Genomic DNA, 20,309 nt, shown 5'->3' on the forward strand with positions numbered 1-20,309 from the left:
CATTTTTCTGCCATTATACTTGGCAACATTTACACTTGACTTTACCCTTGTGCAATCATGAACTATTGCTTAAATGCAGTTTTTCATGTTGCAATTAAAACACTATTTAATGCACATAATTTTTCCTTTTCCTCTGGGAATATGAAATTATGCACATATGTATCTTTATATATGTACATTTCCTTCTGCTCCAAGTGGTAATAGTGACAATTTATAGAGCAAGTGAAATGCTGTAACTTTGTTACATATGCAGAATGCAGATATTTTTTATTAGGATTGCTTTTATAAGCTTGTCAGCTTCCAGAGAGTTCTTTGACTAATCTGCCCTGGATTTTGTGACTATGCAAAAGTCAGCATGATATTCTTTTGCCATAGTGTTCAGTTTGTGGGTTTTTTTTAAAAATGCCCTTCTGTTTTCAGAATAATATCCGCAAACATGTTGTTTACTTGTGTGATCTATTTCAGCTGTAGAATCAAGAATGAAGTTGAGTTAGTGAGGGCTCTATAAACAACGGTCAGTGACATAAAACCCTAGTGCAGAAGAAAGATGACAAACCAGACATAGAATAACAGTTTTGCATCCTAACCCTCTCCGAATTGGAAGATAACCGTGTGGGTGCTGAAAACAGCTGACATGATGGGTAATACAGTCTTTCATACAGAGTTCTAGGGATACTTTTACAACCTGGCATGTAGTTAACACTTAAACAAATCATTCAATAAAATATATCTGTGTATGTGGGGCACCTGGGTGGCTCAGTGGGTTAAGCCTCTGCCTTCGGCTCAGGTCATGATCCCAGGGTCTTGGGATCGAGCCCCGCATCCGGCTGTCTGCTCAGCAGGGAGCCTGCTTCCCTTCCTCTCTCTCTGTCTGCCTCTCTGCCCACCTGTGATCTGTCAAATAAATAAATAAAATATTTTTTAAAAATCTGTGTCATGCGTACATGCATGTGTGTGGGAGTGCATATACACATGCACACATATCCAGATGAACTGATTGCCTAAGACTTCTGCTTTGTAAAGACATTCTCTCCTGTTAGAATAGATACAGAGAGATTCAAATGAGGAATGCATCTCTATGCACACTTTGTTTTTATGGTCCCTTTTCTATGTCAGCTGAGACCAAATGAAGTCAGAAGTACTCGTCGTCATCTACACACTGACCCTGAAAGCTACATTTTCTCAGTTGAGTTGTGTATGCGATATAATATGAGAATGTGCACTTGGCAAGAAACATCCCTCCAACAAATGTAGAATAATGGATTCTTAGCCAGCTGTTGGACATTTCAGCCTTAATTTCTATTATGAGAGCCTTGATTGGTGATGAAAAGAAATGGGTTCAGTAAAGCAAGCAAGGGTAAGGGACATAAAAACAATGTCTTCCGTGCCCAGCCTGTGCTGTCGCTTAGTTTATGTCTGTGTAGTTCTGCCCGGGGAATTGCTCATTAACAGTGCTAAACACCTGTGTGCCCGCAGCTCTCTTGCAGAGCGCCTGTCCGCTGGTATCTTTCTCTTAAATGTAAAGACCCGCTTCTCTCATGGAAAAGAAAATAATCTCTCGCATTTGCCTCCCCGACCGCAGAAATATCACTATAGAATTATCTTTTAATATTGTGCCCTTGGCTTTTTTTTTTTTTTTTTTTTTAAGAAATGGCCAATTGAAGGATGCATCTGGAGCTCTTTGAAACAAATTTCAGGCATCATCCATATGTTGTTTGGTGCTCTCTGTATGATGAGACATAGGGCCTATCAGTTTGAGAGATAAGTATCAGAAGGAGTTTGCCTTTATCAAATAATGAAAATATGTGTTCCCCTTAGTCCCTAAGAGTGAAAGGTAGTGCACAGTAGATGAACAAAGTTTAGTGGTTAAGATCTTTCTCTCATCTAATAAGGTTTTTACTCTGCATTTTGAGAACCTCAATGCATAAGTGATTTGGCATAAGCCTCCTAAAAATCATTTATGGATATAAACTGGGCAAAAATTATTTCACCTGTATGAAGGATACTCTCAAATTTAATCTGTTAACATCTATTTATTAGGTTTCCACCATTTGTCCAAATAGTTCAATAAAACCCAGCAAACCAATCTTGATTCTTTTTAGAAGGAGCATGTTATCCAATTCCTAATCATCTAAGCTTTTTAATCTTGTTCACATGAAGTTCTTAACCATCTCTTTCAGTGTCATCAAAACTTTCTCAAAACATGTGAACTCATGTTTTTGACAAAAACTCAGTAGAAAAGCTATTACTTGGGAAGGGTTTTATTTTTTAGGTTTTTTTTTTTTTCCTTAAAATTTGAATCACGTTTAGATAGTTGCCTTTAAAATTGATTTGACTATTTTCCCACCCAAATTGCATACTTATTGCCTTGTATTAACTCATGATTAGATTTAAGGTTCATTTGCATAATGTTATTTTAATATTAGCCCTGTTTTAGACATTTTATCAGGTTGCATGTAGTAGAAAAAACTTTTTAGCACTGTAAAATGTGCAGCCTGCTATTTAGAAATGAGATATTCATTTCTGTGAATTTTTGATCCTATGATTGATGAGATTTTAAAAAATTTTTACCCTTCTACACATTATAGCAGAAATCTGAAACATGGGAATACTGTATTACATTTATGACTTTTTATGGTATAACTGGAACTCTTCATTACTATCCTTCCATAAAAATCATAAAATATTAGAAGTGGAAAGAACCTTGGATTCCTTCCAACTTTTCATTTGGTTGCAAGAAAGATAATTCCTAAATATCCTTTAGAAATTAGTGCAAAGAAATCAATACTGTTGACCAGATTCAGTCCAGCTAGTATGGAGCAGAATTGGACAGTTATATCCCTTAATCTTATCTCTGTTCTCCTGCTAATGATGTCTGAAGAAATGGGGAGGGAAGGTAAGGATCTAACATTTTTTCAACGCCATCTAAGTAAAAGCTGCTTTACCTGTGTGATTACACCCAATTCCTACAACAGCTTAAGAAATTTACCTACATGGCTCTAAGCCTCCCTTATCTTATTGACAAATGGGGACAGTATTTCTTAACTCTGTGGTCACCTGGTTACTAAACCTAGAAGCAGAATTTATAGTTTTCATAAGAAATTGAACATGACACAAAGAAATGAAAATACATTCCATGCTCATGGATTGGAAGAACAAATATTGTTAAAATGTCAATACTACATAATGCATTTAAAGCAACATACACAATTAATGCAATCCCTATCAAAATACAAATACCATTTTTCACAGAGCTAGAATGAACAATTCTACAATTTGTGTGGAATCATGAAAGACCCCAAATAGCCAAGCAACCTTGAAAAAGAAAAGCAAAGCTGAAGTCATTATAATTTTAGACTTTAAGTTTTATTACAAAGCTGTAATCACCAAGACAGTGTGGTACTGGCACAAGAGTAGACACATAGACCAGTGGAACAGAATAGAAAACCCAGAAATTGAACCCACAACTCTATGGTCAACTAATCTTTGGCAAAGCAGGAAAAAAATCTTCAATGGGAAAATAACAGTATCTTCAACAAATGATTTTGGAAAAAGTGGACCGCTACATGCAAAATAATGAAACTGGACCACTTTCTTAACCATACACAAAAATAAATTCAAAATGGATAAAACATCTAGATGTGAGACCTGAAACCATAAAAATCCTGGAAGAGAACAGAGGCAGTATCTTGTCTGACATCAGCCATAGCAGCTTCTTTCTACATAGGTCTCCTGAGGCAAGGGAAACAAAAGCAGAAATGAACTATCAGGACTTTATCAAGACAAAAAGCTTCTGCACAGTGAAGGAAACAGTCAACAAAACTAAAAGGCAGCCTATGGAATGGAAGAAGATATTTGCAAATGACAGATAAAGAGTTGGTATCCAAACTATACTAGAAATAACTTAAAAGATCCAACACCCCAAAAGTGAATAATCCAGTTAAAAAATGGGCTCAAAACATGACTAGATCTTTCTCCCAATGGCCAACAGATATATGAAAATATGTTCACATCACTGTCAACATCATCTGTCAGAGAAAGATACCATATGATTTCACTCATATGTAAAGTTTAAGAAACAAATGAACAAAGGCGGGGAAATAAGAGGCAAACCAAGAAACAGACTCTTAACCATAGAGAACACACTGATGATTCCCAGAGGGGAGGTGGGTGAGAAGATGGGTTAAATAGGTGATGGGAATTAAGGAGGACATTTTGGGTGATGAGCACTGGGTGTTGTATGGAAGTGTTGAATCATGACGTTGTACACCTGAAACTTATATTACACTGTATGTTAACTAACTAGAATTTAAACAAAAACTTAAAAAAAAAATGCTGATCCCGTCAAAAAAAAAAAAAAAGTAGAACCAGAATTTTATTCTGGGTGCTCTTTCTGAACCTAAAGTCTGTTGTTTTTCCTACTTTTTAAAATGATTATATTAACCCTTGATGGACACATCTCACATTGAGTTTTTGGCCCCAATGATATGTGTGAGTACTGGGATTATGTCTCTTATTTATTATTTCTAAGTGCTCAGCAGAGTACCTGGTATAAAAACATGACTTATAGTCTTACTACTTTTTTAAGATTTGGACAAGCTGGTAATGAGAGGTTGAGTCATGACCCTATTTTTCCTTAGTGAATGTTGTTGTCCTTGGAGATTTTGTATTTTCTGATGAAAATAATAGATTGGGCATAAGGTTAATTTCTCTCCTGTATTTTGCTCCAGGCCCATAAAAAGGGTAGATTAAATATCTTTAAAGAGATCTATGTATTTTTTTTAAAAGATTTCATTTATTCACTTGTGAAAGAAAGAGAGGACAAACACGTGAGCATGGGTGGGGAGGGGCCAAGGGAGAGGGAGAAGCAGGGTCCCTGCTGAGCAGGGAGCCCAACTCGGGGCTTGGTCCCTGGACCCTGGGATCATGACCTGAGCCAAAGGCAGACACTTAACTGACTGAGCCACCCACATGCCCCAAGAAATTTATATTTAAACTTAGGGGGAAGAAAGATTTTTCATGTACCAGAAATAGAATACTGATTAGAGAAGGTAGAAGCTCTCGTCTTAGGAGTGGGGCTCTAGATGGCCAGGCAAGGTCAGCAGTTGAGAACTCAGTCCCCCTGCAAAGAAGGGAGCTGGCACAGAGTCTGGCGTAAGTCCCATGAAACACTGTTCTTGAATTTAATGGGAACCAGAGTATCTCCATTGGCCCACCTGGCCCAACAGCCAGAAACAAGTAACACAACCTTTGTTGCGGATGGTAAAGTTTTCTGGCAAGTTTCTCCTCTTGAGAGCAGTGTTTTCATCGAGTCCATTCTTTCTGAGTATAATTTCAACACTCATTTTGAATTTCCACTTTGCCTTCCTTCTTTTTACAAGAGAAGCCAGGCCTATTAAAGTTTGTCATTAAAGTGTCTTACTGCGGGATAAGTGATGCTTTCAGGAAGGTGTGAATGTGAGTGTTGATGGGCATGTTGGACTTAGCAGAGCTGCCTCCTTTAAATTCTCCATTTCATTTGTTTTATTGGCAGCTAGAGTTAGCCTTGGCTTGCTGACTCATTTTCAGCAACTGCAGGAAGTACCAGTATTTACCACATCTATCTGGACTCTTCTTTTTCATCTCTCCTTGTGAGCCCATTTCTTTATCTTTGGACACTCTACCAATTCCTTACCACCCACAATCTCTGTCTTACTTGCTAATGGAAGCGTTCCTTATAGGCCATAGCTAAGTGGTTGGTTCTATTCAAAAAGGTATTTATAGGGTATTTACCATGCACTGAGCCTTCTTGACCCAGGTAATTTAAAAATAACATAGGTCATGTTCCTGCCCCCAGATTATTAATGGTGTCCAGGGCATGCTGCTTCTTGAAGCTCCCATCAGCTTTGCACGTTTTCTGTGGATGCATAAAATGCCATGTATAGGACATGATGATGATGACTACTCAGACCTGGGACATAGTCATGGTTCTGGACCAAGTGCTGTGTAGGTCCTTTACTCTGGGCAGTAGTAGTAGGCCAAAGTCTCAAGCAGGTTTTGTAAGTTTATAAATCTGGCTACCTGCCATTTCCTGGAAGGCCCGAGAGTTGCCCATCCCTGTGGTATCCCTATAAAGGTGCTTTGCAGAAAGCACCTCATCTTTTGGCAAAGAAGCACACTGCCTTCTGGAGCAAGAATTATCAAACTTTCCAAAGAGAAGATCATAAAACAAATGGAAGGCCAGCACCGCAGGTGAGGGGTTTCGGACCAGGCCTACCATCTAGGAAAATAGTATAAAAATAATGTGCTCTGTTTGGGGAGGAATGTTTTTGAGCTACCCTTGAACTTGAGGAGTGTATACCACATCCCTGATGTATGTACGGAATTTTCTCAGTGCCAGACATAGAATCATCTAAGTCAAAGGAAGCCCAATCATGACAGCTGTATCCTGAAACAGCATCAGCCTCTGTTCACTATCATTTGGGTCTGATTCCTTTGAGATGCTCAGCCCAGGGGGAAAATATGTATAGACACAAAATTTTGCAAATAACCCTAAGAAGCTTATAGGCCACCCCTCCCCGCTATGAAGAACTCTGCTTTATGTGATGGTCCCGGAGAAAGTGACAGAATGAAGATTTTTTTGTTTTCCTTTTGGAGCAAAATCCAAGCTCTACTGTAATCTTGTTCTGTAACTGAGATGGTACTGGAAGCCCACTCAGCAGAGTCCCAGCAGATGATTTTTAGTTCAGAGTCTCTGAAATGATTCTAAATGTAAAACAACTTTCAGATACCATACTTAGTCATTTGCTTTTTCATTATCCTAATGTCTTTTGGTTGTGAAAGATAAAACAGTCATGTTAACACAGACCCACTACAGAGCAGATAGAGATGGATCTGGGCACTTAGGGGAAAAGCAGGATAGGGGAATGGATTATAGAGCCGGCTCTGGAAAATAGGTGATGTTTTTTAGTGTTTTCCTCATTTGACAGGTAAAACTTCTGCAGTTCTATAGAATTTTGATGGAATAAGGCTGTGCTGTTTTAGTTGAAAACAAAATGAAAAGACACCAGTCCATTTGGAAGCAATTTTCCTACAGTTTGTTTTTCACTACTGCTCAAGGGTAGCAGGTTAGAGGAAGCTACGTGGGAATGTTTTCAGGGGATGTTCCAGGCAGTGTGCTAGGGTCTTTATGCGCAGTCTCTGAACCTCTCTTGTACAATGGTAATGAGGCCACCTTCCCTATGGTGCTGTTTTGAAGAATGGAAAAACCCAAATACAAATCTAATCTTTGGGTGTGTTGTTCCTTTGGTTGATTTTAAGTCGTCTGCCATCCACTCTTTTATTCAGAGATGCCTTTGGGATTCCCAGATAGGTGAATTCTACATTCCTCTATATTCTCTATTATTGGCATCCAAAAGGATGGGAGTTAGAAATAAGGCTAAGGATTTGGGACTTATCACTCTGCAGAGACAAAGCATTTTTTTCAAAATTAGAGAAATCTAAAACCAAATCATTCCTTGCTTTTCGTTAGATCCCAAATCCTTGCCATGGCCTTAAGTGCTTGTATGATCTGGGCCCCCCTTCTGGGAACACGCCTGTCACACTGGCCACTTTCTGAGTTCCTCAACAAGGCACACTCCTTTTCTTGGGACCTTGGTATCTTTCCTCTTGATTCTTTGCTTGTATGCTTTCTTCTCATCCTGGGCCCACCATACATGTAAAGTATCTCCTCCTGTTCTAACACATCTCTTTATTGTACTTATCTCAGAATTGGGATTATCTGAGATTATGTTTTTCCCATATTTATTGCCTATCTTCTCCTTCTAAAATGTAGACATGATGAGAGCAAAGACCTTGTTGGAGATCCAGTAATAACAAGGTCTTTCTATGCACTACAAGGTCTTTCTATGCAGTAGCCACATTGAATGAAGGGATGGGCTTCTGTCTTAGATAGAGACAAACCAGGGATTCTGGCTTGTGATTTCTGGTTCATCAGAGGACATGTTTACCTGGGAAGTAGTAGAAAATGGCAAACATAGCTGATGAGATAGTTTAAGTGCTTCATAATATCAACTAATTTAATTCCCACAACCTTATGAGGTAAGTGTTATTACTTCCATTTTATAGATGCATAAGCTGTTGTATGGGAGGTTAAGGGACTTGCATGAGGCTCTGTGTTTGGAAAGATGTATTTGAGCCAATGCTCTTTACTACCAGATAGAAAGTGCCCATGTGCCCAGCACTTGGTAGAGTGCTTCATACACATGGTGTCATTTAATCTGTTCTTCAACACCCTGGGGTAGGGACTGTTGTTATGCCTCTTCTACAGATGGGTAAGCTGAGGCTTGGGAAGTTTAATCAACTTGTCTGAAGTCCCACCTTTGCTTAGTGATGGAAAAGGGACTGAATGTAGACAATATTACTCTTCAATCTAGAATCATAGACATCATACAGGGTAGCTATTGGAACACAGTGAATTTGAGGTTTTTTTTTTTTTTTTTTTTTTTTTTTTTTTAAGATTTTATTTATTTATTTGACAGAGAGAGATCACAAGTAGGCAGAGAGGCAGGCAGAGAGAGAGGAGGAAGCAGGCTCCCTGCTGAGTAGAGAGCCCAATGCGGGACTCGATCCCAGGACCCTGAGATCATGACCTGAGCCGAAGGCAGCGGCTTAACCCACTGAGCCACCCAGGCGCCCGAATTTGAGGTTTTTGAAAGAGGGATTAGTCTCCCCTACTCAGAGACTCCCCACTGGTGTAAAGCAGGGGTCTTCATTCCTGGACTCCAGATTCATAATGAATATGGAACTGTCCAACTCAGAAAAATGAATAGGAAAAGTAGAATTTGTACCAGTGTAATGACTTGTTTGTAAGGAGTAATACAGTTAGCTGTAAGAAATGTCTATTTCTTCAGAAAGAGCATATGAATAGGATTTGGAAATCTGGTAACTCTGAAAGGTCAATTTTGGTTTCTAAAGTGGAACCAGGAAAAAAATATATGTATTTTTTTCTCATGTAAAAGATATATAAAAAATATATAGAAATAGTAGGTCTCACTCTGTCCTGAACTGAAATGAAATGCAGTATATAAAGTTTAGCACTGTTGATTTTTGAAGCTTACCAGGTTTACCTTTACACTGAGTACTTCCTTAGAGACTCAGTTCTCAGTGACAGAAGCTGTCTGTAGGGATGGGGGTGCTGTGGCTGTATGTTGTCTGTTATCCAGTTCCATCTCCGTAGATAGACATTAGCCACACATGGAAAACCAATCTACTCCCAACACAAGAAAAGTAAAACCCCCAGATCCCATGTATTAGTAGCCTGGCTTCAGACAAAATCTCCATATGAAGGATTATGCTCATCTGTGCAGAGATCACACTTTTCTTCTTTGAAAAATTCCCTAAACCTACTGAGACCAGCTGATTCAGCAAGAAGAAAATGAACTCAGGCAATATTATTGAACTCTAAGATTCTAGCATTTTCACAGACTCGTATTACAGGTGCTGTTACTACACTATCCTATGTGAGTCTACCTGAGCCTATATTTGATGCATACAATTACCCTGACATGTGGGCAGAACAGGTGTTATTAAGCCACATTATAGATGAGGAAATTGAGGTTAATAGAGCTTCCAGAGCTTGCCCAAGTTCAGGCAGCTACTAGAGAGCAGAGCCAATATCTGAACCAAAGTCTTTGGACTCCAAGTTACATTCTTTTCTGCTTCCCACACTTTCCCCCTTGCCAAAGAGAACAAATTTGTGGTGACACAATAGTTTCTTAGCATCTTTACTGAAGATCTTCTTACTACCAGGTTGCTTCTAGAGGGTAGGACCTCTGGGAACTTAAGATGAACCATCTTACTCAGTGCTCTGTGGACATCGTTGTTTCATGGGTCCCAAGCCAGCTTACTTTAAGTCTTTGAAAGCTGTGAGTAGTATTTGTGGGCTAGGACTAACATTATATGTTTTTCAGCTTTTCAGAGAACTTTTATTCTGCTTCCTCTAGAACCTACTGGCAGCTTCTTGCACCAGGTATGACAGACACAGGTGGGGATGGTATTCTTTTTTTTTTTTAATTTAATTTTATTCATTTATTTAACAGAGAGAGAGATCACAAGTATGCAGAGAGAAAGGTGGGGTGGGGGTAGGGGGAGCAGGCTCCCCACTGAGCAGAAAGTCCGATGTGGGGCTCAATCCCAGGACCCTGAGACCATGACCTGAGCTGAAGGCAGAGGCTTAACCCACTGAGCCACCCAGGTGCCCCTGGGGATGGCATTTTTACAGTGACTCCTTTATCTTCTCCATGCCCTCGTGCTCTGGGATCCAGCAGAGACTCACTTTCAAATTCACTGTTCTTTTACGGACCGTGCTTCCCACTGCTCCAACTCTTATGATTCCTTCCAGATTCTGAAAATGTTGCAGAATTTCTCAAACTTGAGTGTTTACTCAAGGAACGGTGTTGACAGAAAGGTGGCTTGGTGTAACTTCAGGGGACCATGCTCTGAACCCTGGCCAGTAAGAGATTGGGTGATTCAGCACAAAGCACCCCGGTTAGCCTCAGGCAGTGAGAGAATGGGGTGCACACCCCTGCAGCTGCTTGTTCTACTGGAGCCTGAAAGGCCTTTGGGTGTCTGGCCCCAGCTCTGCTGGCTGGTGTCAAGGCCTGACCAGTAGAAGGCAGTAATCACTTAATTTTCATCTGTGTGGGGGCACCTTGGTGGCTCAGTCATGAAGCGTCTGCCTTCAGTTCAGGTCATGATCCCAGGGTCCTGGAATGGAGCCCTACCTCAGACTCCCTGCTCTATGGGAAGCCTGCATCTCCCTCTCCCACTCCCCCTGCTTGTGTCTTCTCTCGTTGTGTCTCTCTTGGTCAAATAAATATATAAAATCATTTAAGAAAACAAAAACAGGGGCACCTGGGTGGCTTAGTGGGTTAAGCCACCGCCTTCAGCTCAGGTCATGATCTCAGGGTCCTGGGATCGAGCTCCACATCGGGCTCTCTGCTCAACGGGGAGCCCGTTTCCTCTTCTTTCTCTGCTTACTTGTGATCTCTTTCTCTGTCAAATAAGTAAATAAAATCTTTAAAAAATAATTAAAAAAACAAAAACAACAACAGCAGCAACAACAACAAAACCTTTCACCTGTGTGGGAAGAATGCCGTTTACCACAGGTATGGGCCCTACAGAACAAGTAGATGGTGGAATATATTTGAATAATCAGGATTTCCAAAGGGAAGCAAAACATTCTCCTACTGATACACAAAATGCAGATAACTGTGACCAGTCTCTCTCTTCATCGTAGATATGTGAGTCTGGGATTTTCCCACAGCCAAGGTCAGAATGCTGCCCCTACGTCATGCTCTGGCTGTCGCTGCTGTCCAGGTCTTCATCTTGTCAGAAAACTGGGCATTGGGCAAGAACATCAACTTCTACAACGTGAGGCCTCCTCTGGACCGTAAGTACTGGTCGAGTCATAGTTCATGGCTGTGGGGTCAAGGTGACCATTCAGAGACCCTCTTTCCTCCTATCGTAACTTTGCCTGCTCTGGACCATTTGCTTTACACCTAGAACAAACCAGGAAGTCTTCCCTACTTCTGTGGGGAGAGGTAATTCATGTTGACAGAAGTTTGTTCTATTTCTTTAAAATGGTTTGGCTTTCTGCTAAAGTTTCCAAGGGGTTCTTGTTTAAAATAAGCTCTTGAATATTGTTCCTAAGAATGGCTTAGCAGAAAAGATTCAGTGTTCTTTGTTGATCTGTTCCTTGTAGAAGCATATTGGCTGTAGGAAATTTCTCCATATATGATACATTCTTTCAAATGGTCATTAACAATTTTGGAACAGGTTAGTTTGGTTGAAACTTAGAAGGAAAGATTACTTGGATTTTTATTGATAATGTACAGTCACTATTAGAAAGAAAACTTTCCCATTAATTTCTTTAAAAAAAAGTATCAGTGAATATCATCTATAGGATAAAATAAATATATATTTTAAAAAGATGTTATTTATTTTAGAGTGAGAGCACACAAACACGGAGGGGCCAAGGGAGAGGAGGAGAGAATCTCAAGAAAACTCTGCATGTTACATACATATATGTGTATATATGTGCTTGTATACAGATATCCTCTGTCTTCCTTTCTCTTCAGACAAATAAAACTTCTCTGATATGTTTTATTAAGGAAAGATTGTTGTAGATAACAATTGTTTGGTAGAAACACCAAAGCCTGGGGTTCCCACACCAGGAAGAGTATTAGAATCATGATAAAAGACTTTAAAACTACATATTCCCTGGTCCCTTCTGCAGAGATTCAGGCATCAGAAGGGTGGATGCAGATTATTTTTTTCTTTTCTTTCCCCAACCCCCTCTCCTTTTTAGAAAAGCTTTCCTGATATTATTGATGCACAGCCAGGTTTAGGAACCACTGTATTTATACTACTACTTTTTTTTTTTTAAGATCTATTTATTTATTTGTGGGAGAGCATGCATACAAGCAGGGAGAGGGCAGAGAGAGGAAAAAGGAGGGAATCTCAAGCAGAGTCCACGCTGAATGCAGAGCCTGATGCAGGGCTTGATTCCAAGACCCTGAGACTATGAACTGAGCTGAAATAAAGAGTCAGACACGTAACTGACCGAGCCACCCAGGCACCCCTATACTACTTTTAAATGAAGCCTATATCATTACTGTTCTTTACTTTGCTTTTTTATTATTTAGGACATTGTGTGTGCATGTGCATACACATATATATCACACACACATGTACACATGTGTACCACACACACAAACACACACACACCTTGAACTATCATTTATTATACATTTCTAAATTGGTAATGATCATATTATGATTATATTACATTATTTATGACATGGCACAGACAGTTTTCATAAAATCTAAATTACACATTTTCAACTTTATAGGTCTAATACAATTTTATGATAAGAAGAAAACACATTTAAAAAAATGAAAAAAAAATTGACCAATGCGTGGTCAGGTTACTAGGGTGGTTTGGGGTTCTCCTTGATCTTTGTGTTTTATTCTCCAGAAATGGAAGAATTGAAAGTTTTACACAAGGCTTTATATCATGTCTTGTAAAGAAATGTCAAATTCATTATACTTTTGACTTCTTGCCCATTAAAACAATAAGATACAAGGTAGAGGGAAAAAAAGGATAGAGACAAAAAGGGCATTCTGGCGGCTTTCCATGCAGATAGCCAACAGTCATAATCCTGCTTTCTGTAACACTCTATCCTGAGCATAAGAGCCCGAGAATTACTCCCATCCTTATAGGAAATGTTACATTCCTGACTGAGGTCTAATGCTATGATAATTGACATACATCAAGTGAGATTGCTGTAATGGAAGGGCATGTGGACAGAAACTAGCATGATTTGACAGGGGGGCAGGGTCTCTCCTAGATAGTTTTATTGCAACCTCCTGTTTAATATTCAGGATTCCTGTGCATGTCCTGGGGATCTTCACTGTTAGTGTTACTGTAAATATTATTATTCTTGGAAACATAAAAACCACACAGCTACTTAGTAGGAAGAGTAGAAATTAAGCTCACACTTATCTGACTCTAGTTCTTCTCAGGGGCCGCTCTGTACCAAGTTATTGGTTCTGACACTATCCCCACCCTTGCCCGTTCCCTGAATTCACGCTTATTCCCAAGTTATAAATTGTAATGGAGCGATATTTCAGAGTGGCTTGTGGAATCATTTTCCTTACTCTCTAATAGATAAGTAGGCAAAGTATTTAAAGAAAAGGGAATAAAAAACATGCCCCGAAGTCTGGCAGTTACGTCCAGCTCGCGAGCAACAACAGTTCTCAGGATGATGGCTTGTACGTTTTGTTTGATCTAACAAGAGTTGCTAATTTTGTGCCATCTTTGATGTTTGAAAGTTTCTCCTTTGTAACCTTTCTGTTTCACCATGCATTTTTCTTTAAAGCTACGCCATTTCCAAACAGCTTCAAGTGTTTTACTTGTGAAAATGCAGGAGATAATTATAACTGCAATCGATGGGCAGAAGACAAATGGTGTCCACAAAGTAAGTGTGCTGAGTTTGGAAGACGCTTTTGTGATCCTACCTCATTGAGGTCTCTCATGTCTGGCCCTGAGCAGACATGCCATATATAATGGGATTAGCATATCAACAGGCTGATGATGCTCTGTTTCAATCAGAGATTTAAGAGACTATGCAGATATTAGACTGTTCTGACAGTATTTGGAAACTGATGGCATATCCTCAATTTGTCGATGTGTATGTGTCTACAAGGAGAATTTCTTAAATAGTGTTTATCAGGCAGAGCAAATAAACCACAATATTGTCTAAGGCATTCCAGGAATTTCAGAAATGCTTGATGATACCTCTAGGAAAGTCATACGTATTGGCTGAAGTAAAGAAAGGTTTTTATACTCTTGGGATACACTGATGCATTGGTAACTCATTCATTCATTTGACAAACATTTGAATATCTTCTTAGTTTGCTTAGTGCATTGACACATCCCTAGTGCCCCATCCAGTTGCCTGGCCCATACTAAGCACTCAATAAATATTTGTTGATAGAATGTACACATGCCTTTGATTAGGTGGTCAGGAAAATCTCTGAAGAACTAGGACCTGACTGACCAAAACAAGGCAGCCATGTGGAGATCTGTAGAAAGAACATGCTAAGAAGAGGGAACCCCAAATGCAAAGTCTGCAAGAGAACAAGATTTGGCCTCTTCAGTAAACAGGAAGAAGACTGGCCATTAAAACTTAGGGGGAGATAGAGAAGGGGTCTCATGGAAATAAGGACCAGGGCACATAGGATCTTCTTTTTCTGGTTGAATTTGGATTTCATTATAAATGTGATAGGAAGGCAGGAGGGGGTTGTCTGCTAGGGAAATACAGGATAGTAGTTGTGTTCTAAAATACTGTTCTGCTGCTATGTGAAGAGCCGGTGGTTGGGGACAAGAGTAGAAGGGGACACCAGATGGGGTCTTTCATTGTCTTCAGAGAAGAGAAGATGGCAACTGGGACTAGGGTGGTAGGAATCGAGGGACAAGTTCAGTGATTTAATCTATACAGACTTGGTGGTAAAGCAGAGCAGATGTGCTGATGGGGGATTTGGAATTGGAAAGCTCTACTTAGAGCTATAAGAAGATCAGGCTATTCAGATTGTTTAGGAGGTACTGGTTCTTTTAGGTTTTTAGACCGAAAAGGCCAAGAAAAGCCAACTAGCCAACCGACAATCTCTTCCAGAGTTAAAGATGATTGGTTTTGGTGTTTTGTTACCTTGACTCTTTTGGAAATTTCTGTATAATATTCTATAAAGCAGTGAAATAGCCTTACCTCTTCCAGAGAAAGCCAGTGTGTGGCCCCAAGAAATAGTCCACACTGCAGACCTTTTTGGGGCCTGAATCCCTGATTCTGTAAATTAGCACAAGTGGTTATGATATCTACTTGGACAGTATTTATCACGATTTCTTTTCAAAAATAATTATCATAATTTTTCTTGAGGTTTTTAATGTTTTCGTAGAGTAACCCTCAATTGGGTATGTGCTTGTGAATACCTGAATGTATGTTATACATTTGGAGATTTCTACATTTTGCACAGAAATGTATCTTAGTTATTTCACAGTTTTAAAGATTGACTGACACTTGCTTTTAGTACCTTATTTCAGAAGGTGGGTATCATTCTTCTGCTATTTGCTTTAAATTCCCCTGAAACACTCGGTGGTAAGGATGCACACAGTAGTAAATTGGGGCATTGATGTCTAACTTCTTGTGCTTCATCTTCACAGACCGTATTATTTTGAATTGTATCAAAACACTGTTCTGCCAGGTCTGTGTGTAATGCTCCAAATTGTCATTTATTCATCAAAGTCATTTTTAATGGGAACGTGCATGGATATTTGGGGTTTTGGAGTTTTATCTCTGTTGAAACACATGAACAAAAGAAGAATGCTGCAGCTTTCTACCACCAAGCGAATGTCAGAGATGGGAAGGCAAAGCCCGTGGACTCTTCCAGGTCTACCCTGAACACCTGCTGTTTAAGAGCTTGCCATGAAATAACCCCATATTCCAGTGTGCATGAGGGTGCAATCTTGACTGTTCTCCAGTCAAGCCCCAAAGATACTAAGAATCTGGAATTCTAACCGAGGGTGTAATTTCGTGCAATTTGCCATTATTTAGGGAGTGATAGTCAACCATTTCTTGGGGTGAACAGGGCCACAGCCATTGTTCTATGTCATCTCAGGTTTCCTTTTCACCTTCGAGTTTTCCTTCTGTGGTCTGTCAGTGTTGTTAAGAGCGGTTCTCTGTGTAACAGGATATGACAAGAATGACATTTCTTGTTTTATTTACCCTGGCTTCTGTTCTGACTTTCCAGGGCTGCTTTAGCACGGGTGACATTTTATATGAACAACACAGCTACCAGTTTTCAGCTCTCCTTTGTTTGAAGTCTAAGTTGAAATGCCTTTCCAAAACATTACAGTCATTCCTTTTCCTTCCAAATGCGGAAGTCAGCTACTCCTGCCGAGCGCCCCACACCATCATCTGGTTTCATACTGAGTATGCTGAGAGGCAGAATAGTTGGGGAAGAGTACAAAACCCTAGAAAACGGCCCAGGTTAGAATGCTACCTTCCACCACCTTCTACCCGATGTAACTGTGGGCCTTCAATTTGGGTTTTTGTTGTTTTTAATCGGTACAATGGTATTAATATGACTTGTCTTAAGGCTTATCATAAGGATTGGCTGGGTGAATACATGTTATAGTGTGTAGCTGCCAGTACCCACTTGGTAGGTATTAGTATTACTTGAAGTTACAACAACCCTATCGAAATGTCAGCATACTTTTTATTTAACATCATTTTATTTAAAAGAGAGTGAGCTTGAAGGACCTGAAGGCACTCACTTGTGACTGAGGCTGTTCTGGGAAGCCGGGTATTCTCCATATTAAACAAGTCTCCCCTCCCCCCATCTTATGATATTGCCGCTGTCATCCCTTCTCAGTAACCTAAGGAGCATTGCAGTGGCCTGAGATCACTACAGAGAGATGCGAAACCAAAGCGGAAGGTCCTCAGATAGTGCATGAGATCACTTTCTTTCAAAGTAGTAAAACATGAGTGCTTGAAGCCCTAAGGAAAGTTGTAGAAATGAGCTAGGCACATGGCAGGGAGGGAACAGAAAGAATAAGAGTAAAGAAAGAGGAGAAAAATGGGACTACTCAGGAAAAGTCAGACATGCTTGGGGGGAATAGAATGTGGGTAGGAACTGGGTGCGTTAGGAAGCTGGTCTTGATGTATACTTTGAAGCATCTGCTTTTCATTTCACCTCTGGCCTCTTGGTAGACAAGAAACAAATGCTGAATAATACACCAAAGTGCTCTAGCCCATTGCATTTACACCGTTCGTTTCATAGAGTCCTAGAACCTGTGTTTCGTAGGGGGAGAGAGAGATATAGGCACTTTGATATGAAATAGCAGACCTAAGGTCAGCTTTAGCACACACCAAAGGTGAGGTGTCCGCTTCTCCCATTAACCCGCTTGCCTGGAACCCTAAGGATCGTCCTGAAGTTTAGTCCTTTCTGAAGTGATTTTCGAGTCTCTCTTTTGCAGTGTGACATACGAGGTTGCTTTTTTTTCTTCTTGCCTAGATACACAGTACTGTCTGACAGTTCACCACTTCACCAGTCATGGAAGAAGCACATCCATCACCAAAAAATGTGCCTCCAGAAGTGAATGTCATTTTGTTGGCTGCCACCACAGCCGAGATTCTGAACATACGGTAAGGAGTTGTGTGTGTAAAGTTACTGTCCTGAGGTTTTTTGTTCCTGATGGTTAGTTACACGTAATGGAAAGGCAGGAAGGATGAATGAGATGGTGTATGTGTTTACTCTTTGGGGAAGGACTCCCTGACAGTGATGCAACGGAGACCACAGAGAAGTTGCCAACTCTCTGTCCTTCAAGGAAAAAAAACATTACAAAAAGCAACTGATGCTTCCCAGCCACACAACTACACCCTAGACCTCAGACTTTGGGTTGATTGATGTCTGCTCTGGAAGCCTGAGAGCAAACCATCCATGAGAGAATGACAAACCCACAGAGCCCCACTCACAGATTTGGTTTTGGCCAGGTATCACCAAGCACACTGCCCAGGGAAGCTGGAATGTGGGGAGAGGGAAATGGGGACACTTTGACTAAGGAGTCCTGGTCTTACCCCCTACCACAGCTTAGATGAGGAAGTGAGAGTCTGAAAGAGTTCATCTGTTTAATAGGTTGAACTAGATAGATTTTATATCACTCTATCTCGACTTTCTCGTCCTAAATGAGCAATTTTCCTCTTTTATATGCCTGGAATTCTGAAATGTTTGTGAAAAAAAATTACTTGGAAAGTGTGTTAATTTCATGAGATTGTAGAGTTTGATTTAGTTGATGTGTACAGAAAGTGGCTCTGGCTCCATAGGATAGTCTCCTGGGAACTTTCATAGCTATGTCATGGGGATCCCAGATGGGCCTAAACAGATCTTCAGGCTGGGGTCCTGGGCATCAGCATCTTTCTTTTTTAAAGCTCCCCAAGGAGATTCTCCTATGCACCCAGGGTTGAAAGCTGCTGATAAAGGTATTTCTGCCTTTTTCTCAGCTAGCCAGCCTGGAAGCCTCTGTGAATGGCTGGCTAGCTTTATCAGGTTGAAGCATCGTTCCAGGTATTATGGCAGGAGATTGCTTCCCCTGAAAACATCTTGTGCTGGGAGGGAGCAAGCCTTTTTCACCACCCAGCAGCTATAATTAGCAAGCCATTGCTGCTGTAATGATAGGAATCAGGTGTTAGTATAGACAGTAGAGAGCCATTACTATCCCCTAACGAGTAGTACTGAGAAAGAAAATCAATGACCAGTCCAAAAGGTTCCTCGCTTTCATTTTTGTTTCAGTGTGTTTCCTTACAAACCTTAGAGGATTTGTTGACTCAGTCAGGCAGTCTTATTCAATTCCCCTTCGTCTTCTTTCCAGTGTGCTTTTGCTTGGCTCACTGCAGATAAATCTCTGTTAAATGAAAAGATTCGTCCTTACTTCAAGATCATCCGTACTGCCGGGTCAGTCGGGGGGGAAGTTACTTGAGGGGGCCTGATGCTGTCGTAGACTGGATGAGCTGGTGAACTCTAATTCTATGTAGTCTCTTGTGCTGAAGAAGCTTCCTTCGGTGGCTCTTTGCTTCAGCCTTTCTTCTCTTTCCCATTGCTCACTCTCTTTCCCCTGTCGTCTTGCTTTTGTGACAGGAGTGCAGGTCCTGCTGTGAAGGCATGATCTGTAACGTAGAGTTACCCACCAACCACACGAATGCGGTCTTCGCTGTGATGCACGCGCAGAGGACATCCGGCAGCGGCGCCCCCACGCCCTCCTTACCCGCGCTTGCCTGGGTCTCTGTGCTTCTGCTGATGCAAAGCCACTGTTCCTAGGAGAGCAGAAACCGCCTCCTGAAGCACAGGCCAAAAACTGTGTGAACTCCGAACATTTGAGTGAAGACCAGTTTCGCACTGGAAGACTGCAGCTTGGACCCCGAAGCGGAAGCCAGTTGTTTGCTGGGCTAGAGCACTCCTGCATCAGGCCCCGGGATCGAGGAAGGGGACGTGGCAGGAACTGAGGAGATCGTCTGGCTTACCAGCTTCCGGGCCAGAGGGGCTGCATTTTGTCACTTGTGGCGGGAGGAGCCTGCCAGCATCTGTGATGGGTGGGTGGCGATAAGCCTGTGCTGCTCCTGCCTGCCCAGGCGGTTAGCTGAAGGGATTCATCAACCCCAAGACTCTTTTGTAAGCTGCTGGGCCAGACCGTCTCCTGACTGTGCATGATGAGCTCAGAGTGTCTCTATGAAATCTCATCCTTCCCCTGTGAGAATGCAGTTTTCCCACCAATGATATAGTCAATGAGAAAAGCAACTAGCTATAGGAAGAAGACTTCTAGTTGAACCAATAAGAAACCCATTTGCTCGTGTTGGGGGGAAAATAAAAGCTTTTAAATTATACAACGTAGAATGCATGCTTCTGTGTTTCTTGACTGACCTAGTGACCTCAGATAAAACATTTACCAGTGTTGTAAAGGAGGTCACTAAAGTCATGTTTCCATGTACCATGGGTGATATATTCTGGCTTAAATTATAAACTTCCATGCCAAAGTGACCTAGCTTTTTTCTTTTTTGGAAAGGACACTTCTTGGGATGTTCAATGCAAATTAGTGAATTGAGGTCTTTTCTTAAGCCTGCCATGGGGCTCGATCCCTGCCATGGGGCTTGGGCTCCATCCCAGGCTGAGCCACCCAGGTGCCCCAAGTCTTTCTGATGCAGAAGGATAACAATGCC

The 20,309-nt window shown here is 40.9% G+C and overlaps 1 protein-coding gene across 5 annotated transcripts in view; it reads left to right on the forward strand.

The window, feature by feature from the left end:
- The window catches only part of LYPD6B (LY6/PLAUR domain containing 6B), a 179,658-nt gene extending 159,682 nt beyond the window's left edge, over positions 1–19,976 (forward strand). For 4 of the 5 annotated variants that reach the window (XM_045066481.1, XM_045066480.1, XM_045066479.1 and 1 more), the window contains 5 exons: positions 9,951–10,009; positions 11,279–11,431; positions 13,923–14,021; positions 17,614–17,744; positions 19,234–19,976. In XM_045066481.1, coding sequence (XP_044922416.1) covers positions 11,317–11,431; positions 13,923–14,021; positions 17,614–17,744; positions 19,234–19,413 — 525 coding nt within the window. In that variant the 5' untranslated portion in view covers positions 9,951–10,009; positions 11,279–11,316 and the 3' untranslated portion in view covers positions 19,414–19,976. The remainder of the gene's footprint in view (positions 1–9,950; positions 10,010–11,278; positions 11,432–13,922; positions 14,022–17,613; positions 17,745–19,233) is intronic. The other variant, XM_045066482.1, reaches the window with a different exon arrangement.
- Positions 19,977–20,309: the final 333 nt, after the last annotated feature.

This window comes from Mustela putorius, unplaced genomic scaffold (assembly GCF_011764305.1).
Source record: "Mustela putorius furo isolate JIRA1106 unplaced genomic scaffold, ASM1176430v1.1 tig00003867_pilon_pilon_pilon, whole genome shotgun sequence".
In the NCBI taxonomy this organism is placed as follows: Eukaryota; Metazoa; Chordata; class Mammalia; order Carnivora; family Mustelidae; genus Mustela; species Mustela putorius.